Raw genomic sequence first — 14,736 nt, forward strand, 5'->3', positions numbered from 1 at the left:
CTTTTATATGTTTTTTTATTTCTTCAGAGTTTGATCTGTTCTGTCCACGCATAAAAAAGAAGGTCTTATAGGTTTAGAATTAGCTGAGGATGTATAAATAAATAACTTTTTTTGTTTGGTTTGGTTTTTTTGGTGAACTATCCCTTTTAACTTGGAATATTCCTTTAGGGTCTAAAGCCTCACAATGATTCACTATGTCAGAAATAGCACATTTTCTCATGCTTGGGTAACAAAGGGAATTCATAGAGGCAAAAACGTGATTCGGGGCTGAGGGATAATAAGGCCGCTCACACTTTCCAGTCTGATTGGCAAAAGGGATGAATTCATGCATATCTCCAAGGTTCCCCTTTCACAATCTCTTACCCAGTGAGGTGATTTGTATAAAATGCCTCATTACACTCTAATTGTTAGACTATTCAAACATCAGCGGCTGAAATCAAACTTCCAAAGCACAGCAAAATAGACACCACTTTAACAACCATATGCATCCTCAAAAAATGGGTTTCTATTAAAGTCGACCTGCGTTTTAAAGGAGGGCAGGGAACCCCTGTTCAGGCATGTCCTGTTGCTTCTCATATAAGTTACTGCAGTTCACTAGTTCTCCACTGTCATATCTTTTGATACACTGACGTTTAAAACCTGTTTCTCACCTGAATAGCTGGTAGGCTGTCGGCCAGTTATCGACTAAACATCTCTCTGTTTTTTGGGTCAGCAGCTTGGCAGCGAGCAGTTCTGGCAGTTTAGGCGAGTTCTGCTACTGAAAGAGAGAAAAATGCTGATCAGCTGACCCCCGCTCTTATGTTCTGATTCCCTCGTACCATTTTTCAGTCCTGAATTTTTCTTCCTGTTTTGACTCATAGACCAGTCAAAATATCATTAACATACAAATATGTATTTTTTAAAAATTACATTTAAAGCAACAACACACACTAGATTAATAATGACAAATAAGGATATCATTCATCGTACTTCCTAAATTTGTTAATCACTGCATCAATTTGTTTTTATGTTATGTTTAAATACACAAATCTGGCATTGTCTAATTAAATATGCACTCATCTGCATACATTTGAACAGAAATCTGAAGAATGGATGAAGCCAGATTCAAAATTCTTCTTTCATTTAGTTGACATTTGCTTTTGCAGAAGCCGTTTTAGATATCATTCTTTATTACTCCATAAATCAAAAATACCGTCAGCAGCCAGAAAAAAAAGTAACATATTTTAGAAATAAAATGTTATAATTACAGGTGAACAAACCACTCCGTTAACATCTTCCGAATATTAGTAGAAATAAAACTGGAACGTTTGGTGCTTGCAAGTGCAAAGTGAAAATTTCTGGCTCAGTGCATGAGGAAAAATCGCCTTTAAAGATAGTATGTTGATATCTATATTTAATGTTTACTCTCAGTTTTATGGTGATATCTATATTTAATGTTAAAGTTATCTTTTACTATGTAAACACATTTTCTATTAAATGTTCTGAACTAACAGTCTAATAATAGATGATAATGTGCAATTAGGTCATGGTTGATGATTATTTTCACCACAGAAAATGAGCTACAGAGCTTCTTTATGGTTAACTTAGCATTTCATGTAGCAGAAATTGACGCTAGATACACAGTGAAAGCAATATCTCAGAAAGAAGCCAAGCAGAGGAAACTGTTTCTAAGAGTCAATTCAATGCATGTGAGAAAAGAGGACAATTGACTGATGGTGATGCTTTCTCAACAGAGAAAAAAACATTCAGCTTCTTTTTCTCTCTCTCCTTCTTTCATTCTCTTTTTTTCACACTTAAGAAGGGGGAACAATTTATCATAGCGCTGCAATCCCGACAGCTTCCTGTTTATAATGCCAGCCAGATCCTGCAGCTACCTTAAAGATGACCAGAATCTAAAATAAAACAATAAACATTAATTAAAATGACATAAAACGTAACGCTAAACAATACAGTGCACTTAAATATTAGATAAAAAAAAGGAAGAATCGTAACGTTTAAGATAATATAAAAAGTCATTACCTCTGTAAATGAATACTTTTAACAAAAAATGTGAACAAAAAATATTTGCAGTTTATATAATGTCAACTTAATACCAATTTAAATTGAATACGTTTTCCTATTACAATAGCATGAGCCCCAAACATTTTTTCTAAAGACCATTTCTATTTCATCCTGTCCACGAATCTGTTGATTTCTTCTGTTGACTGGACTGATGACACGTAATGCTTTGCATCGTTTGTCCACATTAACCCCGCCCATACGTACAAGTCATCAAGCATGGCCCCGCCCCGCGGCGTTGGCGTCATCAATTCAAACTGGTATCGAAAGCAGAGTAGAGCTTGTGGCGAGTCAGAACGCAGGCTGCACCGAGAAGGGAGGTACAGACTGTACTGCACGGCCTTTTTATATTTCGTATGAGCACAACGCCTTCGTTTATAAAGATGTGGACGGCTATAGGGAAACTGCTTCTTTTACACATGGTACTAGTGGGGTTTCTGCTGGTAAAAGGTAGGTGTCTGTTTTACGCTGTCAGTCCGCTGTTGTGAATGTAAATGAATGAATGATGCTGTAAAACACCGGCGCAGCCGCTTTCATCTACTTCCTATGACGAGACGTTGTTGGAGCGCTATATACACGTCTTTAGGTAGCTTGTGTCGTAAAGAATTGCCATCTGATGCGTACGCGTTGTTCTTGTCCTTTTCGCGTTCACTGCGGGGTTTATAAGAAGAAGGCGATTTTCAATGAAATTGTAGTAGTCTGTACTTCAAGTAGTAGTACACAACTGAAAGTAACGCATACTGTACACACTAGTGCAACTTTACTCCGAATGAATGTGTCCAGTGCATCGTTCGGATGGAGCTTTGTTTCTAAACACGTGTCATTTCTCAGACTGTAGTTATAGTTTGTGATATCATATTTACTGCATCCTGTCACTGTACACGTGCGCATTGATTTTCCCGTGACGGTGCTGCCCTTAACAGAACTGAAATATAAAGTTAAGCACGTTTGGATCTCGCTAAAAATGTTACTAGTGTCTTAACATAGCCCCTATTTTCAAAACTTCTGCATTTTTAAGCTTTTCAAGTTTTCAACTTGCGATGTGCAAAATGCGAATCTATAATAAAGCAGCCCATATGTAACACTTCACTTTGGAAGTCACCTAACAGTTTGCTTAGACATCCTTTTGGGCCAAAGTATAGATGCAACCGACTATTTAGGGTCGTTCTTTGGTTTAAATCATTGCCATTGTTCTTTGATCATTCCCAAAATTTGAAACCTTAATTTACTCAAAACTTCTTGTGTGACAGGAAATACACCGGACTGTGAAAGCGGTCAGTTTCAATGCAGGAACGGCAGGTGTATCCCGACTCCATGGAGATGCGATGATGACGATGACTGCTCGGACAACAGCGATGAGGAGAACTGCCGTGAGTAATCTGAACCGCTTTTTAACAGATGTCTTGTGTAGCCATGCTGGTATCAACTTTGTTCCTCTTTCAAACGAAGCAGCCTGTGCTTCCCAGAAATTCTGTTCGACCAGACCACTTACTAGTTTTTATAACACATGAATAAACTTACCTTGCTGTTTCTTTGAAAAGACTCCAACTGTCACAGGTTGTGGCTTTGGGTCACTTCACTATTATTGTAATTAATAATGAATGAAATGGACATTGTCTTTTAAAGCTAGAGTGCGATTGCGTTGTGAGCTTGCTATTCTAAGCATATTATTAGACAAAGACATAGTTATTAGCTGTAAATGGAAATCGGACTTTGCAGGAAGGTTGACACAGTCAGGATTGATTTTTTTTTTTTTCTGGACCTGCTAATGAAAGACAAACATAAAAATCGTAATCAGCAAGTCGAATGACTTAATTGAGATGTAGGCTACAGCAGAGGGGAGAAAGGCACGACTGGCACAAAATGTAATTATCCCGATGTATTGGTCACAGTATTAATTGCAAGTGCAGTAATTATCCTGGTTAGCTGATTAATATGGTAAAGTGGAGGCACAGTTGAGAAATGTTTTTTTTTTTTTTTATTACTTTTAAAACTGATGGAATTAAAACTTGACTTAAAATACTTGGAGTTACTTTATAGTCATGCAATAAAGCTGCAGTCGCTCAGATCTGCACTGCATTCTGGGCATGTTGACCCAATATAGAAACCCTGAGTTTTAGTCATGTAGGATTAAAAAGGTCATACTTGTTGCTCTCGTTCCATGTTTATGTGTGGCGCGTGCTTCCTACTAAGCTTTCTCAGCTGTACACTAGTATGTGGGACAGGATTGTTTAGCTACATTTATAAAGTAAGAGAAAGAGACATCTGCGCTTTGTTCCCAATGAGTATGAATTTACACACAAATAGGAATCACTTGCCGCACAACAAAACCAATACTGTTTTAATATTTTTTTGCTTGTTTAGATGACCCAGTTTTAAAATTATTTTATTTGCTTTATATTAAACCACCTAATCCAACTTTATTTATTTTAATTTGTTCCGATTTGATTTGCCATTGAGAGAAATAATGAATTTATGCTCGTTTTTTCTGTGCCATTGCCAAATTTCATTCCCTCAGGTTCTGGTTTGTTGCATGCACCTGGTGTTTTCTTGGCGTCGGTTATGCTCGTTTAAATGGATTCATGCTAAGGTGCCCTATTACATGTGGTATCTCCAGCAGGCAGGGTATCTGTGGGGTCTCTCCCCAGGTAGAAGTGCTCTCTTGGGCTGTCAGTGGGCTGAATGCTCCTCTCTCTCCTCTGGATGTTTTCCCATAGACTTTGGACAGACATTGAATTAGAATAATACCTTAAGGATTGTGCTTTGCACTCCCCTCCCAGACACAACCTACTCAGAGTTGGCAGGATTCCTCTTTAGTTGCCCATGGAGACGGTAATAGCAACACTTCACGACACATACTGTTCCCTCTCCCTCTCTTTTTTTTCAGTACCAAATTCTAATCACAGGGCTTTGTGTCTGAAGATGAAGTGGGCTCTTCGGTAGAGACTGGCTTAGTGGCTATTTATGTGTGTCAGGATGGCCTTTAGTCTTAGATGATGAACGTCACATGGCCATTTATTATTACCAAATGAGCATTAACATGAATGAAATGTTGCGATTAGTACTTCTTAAAACAGTACTTTTATCTAACCTAAAATGTGTGTTTAGAAGAGTAAATGTATACTGTGTTTTACCATTCATTTGATGGTTAATGGTTTGTTTACATATTGTTAGTCTTGGGTTTAATAAATGGCAGTAATGATAGTAAATGTTTAAGATAAAAGCATTTCATCATTTGCTGATCAATTGATCAATTTTATACATAATGTAATACTTAATAATAAAACTGTAAAAGTGTTTTTCTTTACTGAGCTCAAAAGGTAGCGTATTCTTTTCAGTAGATGTTTTATGGAGCAGATAATATAATATAAACATTTTGGCTTGGATATACCGTTTTCAGACATCACAGTTTAGTTGCCGTTTTTCACTAACCTGTGCTTTACATACCGTCACCAGAAATATAATGAAGCACCAAGGCACAAAATCTTATTTTTCTTTGTCTATTAAAAAAAAGGGTAAAATAGGGCGTATCGTACAAGGTCACAGGTCACAGGCATAATCAGGTATCCCGTCTACCGTGGAATGTTTATCGAATCTGTTGAGATAATGAACCTAACTGCCTGTATCACAGGCATAGCATGTTTAAGAGACACGAGAGATGCCAGTGGGAATAGTATCTCGTTTTTATATTAAATGACTGCGCAAGGTTACACCTAACAAAGCTGGTCTGTGTTAGAAGGGTTATGTATTATGTGTAGCTATTAGACTGAGCTCTTGTATTACGTGTCTAAATGCGCTCCTTTCTTATTCAATCCACACACGCATAGTACACACAGAGTGAAGCGGAGACAAATGAGTGAGCAAACACCGCTTCTAGTATAATCATTTCCTGGTACTGCTCTCCAGGTATTGAAGCACCTTGTGAGGAGGATTCATTTGTTTACTCTGAGGTAGGAAGTATTCCTCATGGGAATGTAAATGCTTAGATTTTTTTTTTAAGTGCGGGTTTAATTAAAAAAACTGATTTAAATAAAAAATTGACTATAAAGTTCAGTACCACTTAACAGGAAAAAAAGGTAAAAAAAAAAAAAAATCAATATTTTTATGATGTGTACATTCATGATGTCATACTGAGTGATTCACTATGGCCTGGTCTGCATAATTGCATTTCAGTTATCACGGTGCTGGACACACAATTTTTTTTATTACCTTTTCTGATACATTGGTCTGTGAAAAAGGAAGCAAACTGTAATTTTATGCTATGCGTTGTCAAACAGGATCAGTTTGTTTACACTTCTTGCAGTTGTGCATTAAATAAATAATTCAGCCAAAAAATAGGTAATTTGGTCATTGTTTACTCAGTGTTCCATGACTTTCTTTTGTTGAAAATTGCTGTTGAATGATTTCCGCAGCTTTCAGACTTCTAAACGGATGCAAAAACATCATAAGCGTCATAAAAGCCATTCTAAAATACCATAAAAGTTTTTTGAAGCTGAATGATAGCTTTGAAAGTTAAACAGGCTGTTTAACATTTGGCTGTTAACGGTTGCATCGGCCAAATTCTTGTTTTGCGATCTGGATCAACTGATTCTTAAAAAAAAAATCTGAATGATCAATTCTCAAATTGGGCCATGCTACTTTCCTCATGTACTCCTGAATGCAGCAAAAACGTAACGATTTATTGTTAAAAAAAAAAAAAAAAAATGTACTATCATTTTTTAACCTTGAGAGGCCTCCGAAAATTCCTCATAAATTTCCCTCGCAAACAAAAGAAAAAGCAAGTCATGAGTGTAAATCAGTAAATCAATGCATTTTTTATTCTTAGTTGAACTTCACTAGTGATCAATGCTGGTCTGCTCCTCAAAATCACTCTGGCAGAGAAATCTTGAGTGACTTTTCTTTGTTTGAAATTATGAAACGTGTATAAAAAGGGAGTTGTAAGCATGTGTGGAAACCCGTTACTACTGTGGTAATTATTGCTGGCTTTTGTTATTGCCCAAGGGCTTTGTTGTTCAGGTAATATGATCAGAAAACATGCATTAGTGCTTTTGAGAGACATGTGTTTGTGATGGCAGGAGTGAAGTTATTGTGAAACAAAGACCCAGGTGACCATGAACTGTCCGTGTGCATAATATAAATCCAATTAGTGCCTCACCATGTGTGTGTCTAAGAGAGTGGATATGCCATATCAGTGGGGTTAATTCAGTTCAAGGGCAAAAAGGTCCCCCGCATGTGCAAAAACACAAAATCTTCAAAATACCAAAACAGACTCTTATTTTTATCCAAGTAGCACTTATGTCCAAATGATGTTGTCTTGTTTGAATGTGCGAACATTCATTAGCATGAAGCTTTCAGTCTGTGTCCTCTCAAAACTGTCACGCTTTCAACACTCAAGCGTATATACGCTTTTCTAAAAGTTTAGAGAGCATATGGGACCTGAATTTCCTCTGTATTGCTGATATAACGTGAAAATGTATTCATTAAGAAAGTGTAATCGAGTCGAGGAGACAGAGAGAGAGAGAGAGAGACCAAAACAAAGAAAGGGCGATGTACGTGTTTTTGCCTGCATATTGTGGATATTGCCTGGATATTGTGGATAATCTTTTGGGTGAGTTTCATGAGCTACTTACTGATATGAAATCTTAGGTCTCTGTTTGTTCTCTGCGAGTGGGGGTGGGGAATGTGACAGACACATAAGGAGAGACGGAAACCGAATAAAGGGAGAGGTGAACAAAGACACTGCCTCCAGCACACTCCATAGCTGTTGGTGAAGGGCAGCCGAAGTGGTAATAACACGCTTTTTGTTTCATTTATCTATTTTTTTCCACATTGTATTCTCATGGTAGATATGTTCCAGGTGGTCTTTGCTCATCAAGGTGTGCTGTACAATCAGCCACAGGCCAGTGATTCGTTTGGCAGGCTGGTTGAAGAGAAGAGAGGATGCAGAAATAGCTTTTTCTCACATATGGTTCTGACAGACTTTGGTTTTGTGTTTCCTACAGGATTTTGGTTTTGCAGTGGGCGGCACTGAATAGGGTGCTGCAGTGATGACGGATTTTTGTCCGTCATCACTAACCCAGAAGATAGCATCATCCTGGTTCCCAATAGGGTTTTTTCATTGCCTTTTGGATTATGGCAGAAAATAAGCTCTGAGACCAACAAAAAATGAGTGATTCCTGCACATTAAAAACACTTGTTTACGTACACTAATATTATCACTTTTAATCAGGGCTTGACATTAACACCCGCCAAATGCGGGTGGATTTCAGCTGTGGTGGGTAACACTAGCCTCTCTGGTGGGTTGAATTAAATATACAGTAATAGAACTCAACCTTAATGGTTGTCTGAGACGTGTAAGCTTTTTGAAGCGGTAAGTGAAAAAAGAGAACTTTACTTGCCTGATTAAAACATCTAACTGCACCAAAATATTGGTGTGAATGGTTTTGATTTTATTGCATTCATTAAACGGTGATTAATAATGAGTAATATCAAGGTAACTCCAATGAGGCTCACGCAGCTTGTTTGTGTGAGAAAATCTCGAGGAGAATTCAAAACAAATGAATGCAACTGCACACAGAAGAAAAATACAAATTTAAGTTTTTAGAAATTACATAACATACAGCCTAGTTGAGCAACATGATACGACCAGGAGAAGGAAGTTCTCTGAAAACCACAATTTTTTGACATTATATACAAGACTAATTTAAAATTATTAAAAGGATATATTGTTCACTGTTTTTGCTCCATTTGGTTAATGGAAATACATCCAGACAGAGATCACAGCAGAACAGTGTCGCATTTGCAACACATAGAGCAGCGGTGTTTTGTTAATAAATGATTTGCGTTTTTTGAATTTTGAATCATTTGAGTCAATGGTTCAGCGGTCCATTCATAAGGGCAGGCACTTGCTTCATAATTGAATGAATCAGCCGTCTGAACGAATGGTTTGAAAGCTTCATTAATTAAGATGAGTCATTGAAGATGCTGCCATCTACTGGATTTTGTAGATCCAGATTTCATATGATTGGTAACAGCCCTGTATTATCTTAGTATATTAAGTGAAATTATTAATAAAATGTAAGAATTTGTTATGAAAGATTCATGCATTTAATATGGGAAAAGGGAAAATACCCTTTAAATAGGTCAAATGTGTGCGGTATTAAGTCATAGAAAATGTAATTTCCTAACAAGAAAATTGTGACCAGTGAAAATGCTGAGTAGCTAGTAAATTTGGAAAACCTCTAGCCACAGTGGCTGGTGATCAAAAAAGTTAATGTCAAACCCTGTTTGTACTCATTTTCATGTGAGGCCTCTTTCTTTTCAGGCTGCGTGTTAAGCGTTTCCCTCGAATTTTGATTTGCAGTCTTTACAGTTTAAATCACATCAAGGCAGATAAAAATGCTTTGCAATGTCACACTTCATTCCAGCCCAAGTATTACTGATGTCCTTTCCATTTTTTTACCATTTTATGAGCACAGTTGACTGAAAATCACATATAAATCTGTGAGCCTGAGTGAGCAACAATAACCAGGGGAAGTGAAGCTATATAAAAACTTATACACTCATAAGCTGCCTTTTTCAACACACAGAATAAATCAGTGAAAAATTCTATGAATAGTTGCCCACCCAATTCAGTCTGTTGACTTGTTCTTTTAAGACTGATTTGATCAGTTGAATTTATTCTGATTCTGTTTTAGAGAGTAACAACACAACAGAAAGCGTCCAGTATTTTTTGTTTTTTTCCACATAGGCTATAAATCACAAGCTCCTTTCTGTAGTTTATATGTACATACTATTTGTTGTAGTTCTAAAAAACTTCCAAAATCCCTAGTTCCTGTTTGATCGGTCCATACGCCTAACAGCATACGTCTATGACCATCTAATCCCTGCCAAGATTAGTAGAATATTTCACCATGACTCGGCTTTATTTACATTTCTGTTATTCATGCTCTCGCTCGCTTGTCACTTTCCCAATTTTGGCCTGGAATGGAATCCAAAAGAATATTTCAATACCTGTTATTCATGAATAAATCATTTGGCTAATACCCATCTGTGCAGTGACTGACGTTCTCCCAATGTGTGTAAGCCGGTATCAGTGTTTGCGAGTGTGGTTTTGTCACACAGCTTCAGAGATGATTATTCTTCTGAGCTTGTCTACAACTTGGCCAGACTTTTCTCAGTCTCATTTATTCACCCGAGTCCTTACCTTTCTCCTCAGTTTTTCTGTACTGTGTCAGCTGTGGTAATCGAGCTGAAAAGTGTCCTAAATCACAGCTGTGCAGCAGGGAGTGATATCTGCTCTAAGTAGCTATGATCCTCTGTTGAGATGAGGATGTTAAACGACTCCCACAGTTGTATTTACGACATGGAGAGTTGGTATGCTTTATGGCACTCTTCTTGCTGAAGGATAGAGAAAGATGTTTGAGGATTTGTTTTTTTTTTTTTCTGCACTTTTATGCTGTCTGACACAGTCTGACAGATTTTTCAGCGGTGCTTTTGCAACAATAATCTGAATAGATGCAAATCTCAAATACATGAGCAAAGGGTGAGGCTTTCTACACACACACACACACACACACACACACACACACACACACACACACACAAACATGTTCATATCCTTTTCTTTTTGCCAAGTTAAATTAGGGATCCTACAGGGGTCAATATGGCCAATATCGATAAGACTAATAAAATTAAATTAAATGAAATACATAAAAATATTTTAAATGCTACAATGAATACAGCCATCATTAACTTAATTGAGATTATTTAAATGTAAAAATAACCAGGATGGTACTGATATGGTGTATCGCTATTTGTGATGTTTCAGTAGTTTAAGTTTTAGGTTTTTTAAGTTTTTTAAATGTTACACATTTCACTATTTGAGTGTAGATTTCTGTGCCGCTCGCTGAGATCTGTTTGTGTGTGTGTGTGTGTGTGTGTGTGTGCGTGCGTGCATGCATGATTTATTCTGCGTTGTGTGGCACAGCGTGGCATCTTTTTTAATGGTGTTTCCTGATTGTCATTCAGTCGTAGGGGAGCAATTCAACTTTCTCACACACAGACCACCTGGTCAGAAAATGTGGAAGTTGCGGTGGTTTACAGGAGATAAGTTGGTAAACTGAGAATGTCACGATAAAAGTGAAAGGTTTTGAGATACATAGAAGAGAGAAAAAAAAGGATTCTAGTGAACTGAGAAAAAGGAAGATGTTGATGTTATTTTTTTTTTTTTTTCTGTGCATTGTAAATAAAATGTTTTTAATAATTTGTGTGTTATATTGTGTATATAAAGTGTATCTTGTAATATAAAAATGTAATATAAAACAAATATATAGTCTTAGTCAATGAAATAACTTGATGTTGCTATAGCGTCATAAGAAGTAAAACAGCATTCACTTTTTTGTTCACTAAAACATAGTAAGATTTAATCAGATTGATGTTTATAAATGAAGCTAACACAGTAAGCAATATTTATGCATGCTCAAAAATACAATTTCATATTTGAAATAATAACTTGAACAGATTTGAATCGGTTCATTTAAAAGGACAGTTAAATAAATAGATTTACAAAATGGTCTTTAGGTAACATAAAGGCAAATAAAATATACATAAAAAAAAAACTTTGAAGCATGCACAGTGTTTGTTGATTTTATATTACTAGCAATGGCATAGTTAATCTGTCATGAGCATTCGCTATATTGTCTAGCTCCAATGTTAGCCAATCAGCTTTTAAGTATGAGAAGGACCTCAAAAGACTGTTCAAAGTCTCTTTCTCCTTTTTTCCCCTCCTCGTGTATTTTTTGCTACCCATCCTCCCATTTTCAAAGCCCTCAGTAGTTCCTCAATGTCTCTCTATCTCTTTGACTTGCCAGCATTTTCAGGGGACTGTGCTCAATGCTTCCCATGTCTCTCTCTCTCTCTCTCTCTCTCTCTCTCTCTCTCTCTCTCTCCCCCCTTCTCTCTCTTCTTGCCAGCATGGTTTGTGGGACCCATCACCTCCTTTCCTCCTTTTCTTTATTTTCATGTCTGTGTAAGCGTTCCTCCTGTTTGCAAGGACCCTGACACTTCCCCAATAGGCCTGTCTCCACGCAAGATTAGTGTGAGGCCCCAAGTCTCCAGCACAGGCCACACCAGTAATAATGCTATTCGAAATGTGTTTTGTGTGTTTGCATGCTTAGCTCCGTTTATACATTTGTGTTTTCTGTTTAGTCTTGAATAATGCACCCACACAGAGCTTTTTTTTTGTGTGTGGTGAAATATGCTTTTAAAACCGAAGTTAAAAGACTTGCACAGTTGTTGATCTGGTTAAACTGCAAAGTTCTTTTCCTAAGGTTCTTAAGCTGAGCAATATATGAAAGTGTCCTAGAAAATACGTGATGATTTTATTCAAAGAACATAAATGAGCAGCAGTCAATATTGAATTGATTATTAATGTACGTTTAATTTTTTTTTTAAGAACTTTTTGAGATTTTCTGTAGACATCTGTAGGCTCTCAAATTGTAGACTTTCAACAAGTTGATTCAAAAAATTTTTTTATTACATCGTCCAGCCTTAGCTGTAACATCATTTGAACCATAGGAAGTAGTTTGAATGAATTTGTTTATACATTATACACATAAGTGACAACAGAACTTATTCTTGAGAAACTAGTTTCTTTTAGATCAGTTTTGACGACAAAATATATTTCAGTGAAAACATTTTATGTTTTTGTGTCTGTGGATTGTGATCACAGGTGCATTACACTAAAGAATATTCAGTTCATGTCTTAGTTGGTGTCACATAACCCGATACTTGTCTAGTAAGCATCATTTGATCAACCTGAGATAGGTGTTTGAGTAAGAAATGTGTCCTGTCCGCATTCGGTATGGAAAAGGGCAGCTCAAACCAATCAGAGGATTGGAACAACATAATGATGACAGCATTTGAATTTGTGGTTGAATTAATACTTTAATTGCATGTCCAGCCTAGTGAGCTTTGAGTGCAGTGCCCAGGTGGTGCTTAGCTTTAATGAGTGCAGATCAGGTCTGTCCACTCCAGCCGGACTTCTCAGCACGCACCTGCAGAACAAACACTGATCTGGACGTCAGGTGGTTTAGAGAATAGGCTGGACCTGTCAGATCAATCAAACACGGTATGCCTACATGTTTACAATTAATTGTTAAGTTGACAGCCCAAATAATAACAAATAAAAGCAGGCTGTGATATTCAGTGCTTGTCTTTTTCTTCTGTGTATGCATATGCTGCATACTGTAGCATACACCTGATCTTTCAGCACTTATTTCATAGCCTGCAGCGGTGTTAATGTTAAGAGAGGGTTAAACGCTGAGGTCCTGACTAATGTTCATTTTATTCACCATTCACCTTTTTGTTCATCCGTTTTTTTAGAGATATGAACTTAGCAAATGAGCAGGAGATTCTGCTGTAATTAACATTCATCTCCATTACCTTGATTAATTCTTTTCACTTTTACTTCCTCTGGCACTCATAAATATTAACCATCACATGTTATCTTCCCGTCAGATACCTAACTGTCTAACAATGGTGAATTAATTTTGTAAAGACCCGTGTTTCTGTTCTTTCTTGATTTGTAAGTTGCTAGTAACTTTCTCTAGAACTTGTTTTGCCCTTTCGACAGTCCTGTTCACCTGCTATATTTCATTTCCATTAATATCTCAGCGACTTACTTTGTAGTTTTAGAAACGGGGTGGGGGAGCTTGAAGCTAAGGGCATGAAAAGAGAGCAAGGATGGTATTTGGAAAGCAAATGGAATGGACAGAGGCAAGGCCTTCATCTCTCTGCAGAAATGTGCCAGACGTCTGTTTGGCCTTCTTTGCAAAGTAACACTAATTTCAGAAAATGAGCTTAACGACCCTTCTAAAAGATTCTCTTTCATCTGTCCAGCAGAGGAGAATATAATTGCAGGTTTATCAACCAGATTGATTCACTTCTTTCCCCAGTGAATTTACTACTGGTTTGGAGGTTGATGAAGCGTATGACAGATGAAACTGGCTGCAAATTGGAGCAAACGAGGTAAATACAGGATAGGTGAAGCCTGAATCTTGATTCAGTGTCATGGACTTTCAATTTGTATGTGTAATTGGGAAGTTAGAGGACTAGATTGGATGGAAGCCCATATATACAGAGGAGTGATAAATAATAGGTAACTGTGGCAGTTGTAAGATTTAAAAAAAAAAAGAAAAGTCACATTATGAGATACAAAGTAGCAGTTACAAAACAAAAAAAGTCGCAGTTGGGATATAAAGTTACATCACAAGATCTACTCATGTTACTATTAGAAAAAACAAAGCAGCAGTTATGCATGATATTAATTCAAAGAAAGTCTCAATTGCACAGTATGAAGTCATATTAGAGGCGCAATTGCTAAAAGGAAAGCTGAAACTGTGAGGTGGATATACCTTTTGTTATTAGTTGAAAGCTAGTTTCCAAAGGATTGCTGACCAACGCAACACACAAGCCGTTAGACAGGCGTTAAGGAAGTTGGGCAGGCTAAACTTTCGATATTATGATATCTGTCAGTTTAATGGCACAGATACTATTTGAACTGAACTGAGCTCGGAGATTGCATCACTGAATCAATAATGAACTGACTACTAATACTGAAAAGTGCGTGTTTACTGCTATCCTTTTGCATTATTGCCCATTATTTAATATTTAATA

At 37.0% G+C, this 14,736-nt stretch overlaps 1 protein-coding gene across 4 annotated transcripts in view; it reads left to right on the forward strand.

Annotated features, from left to right (window-relative positions):
- The first annotated feature begins 2,350 nt into the window (after positions 1-2,350).
- Positions 2,351-14,736, forward strand: part of lrp8 (low density lipoprotein receptor-related protein 8, apolipoprotein e receptor) — a 134,697-nt gene continuing 122,311 nt past the window's right edge. For all 4 annotated transcript variants that reach the window (XM_043242369.1, XM_043242371.1, XM_043242370.1 and 1 more), the window contains exons 1-2: positions 2,351-2,508; positions 3,309-3,428. In XM_043242369.1, coding sequence (XP_043098304.1) covers positions 2,415-2,508; positions 3,309-3,428 — 214 coding nt within the window. In that variant the 5' untranslated portion in view covers positions 2,351-2,414. The remainder of the gene's footprint in view (positions 2,509-3,308; positions 3,429-14,736) is intronic.

The sequence above is a fragment of the Puntigrus tetrazona genome, chromosome 6 (assembly GCF_018831695.1).
Source record: "Puntigrus tetrazona isolate hp1 chromosome 6, ASM1883169v1, whole genome shotgun sequence".
NCBI lineage: Eukaryota > Metazoa > Chordata > Actinopteri > Cypriniformes > Cyprinidae > Puntigrus > Puntigrus tetrazona.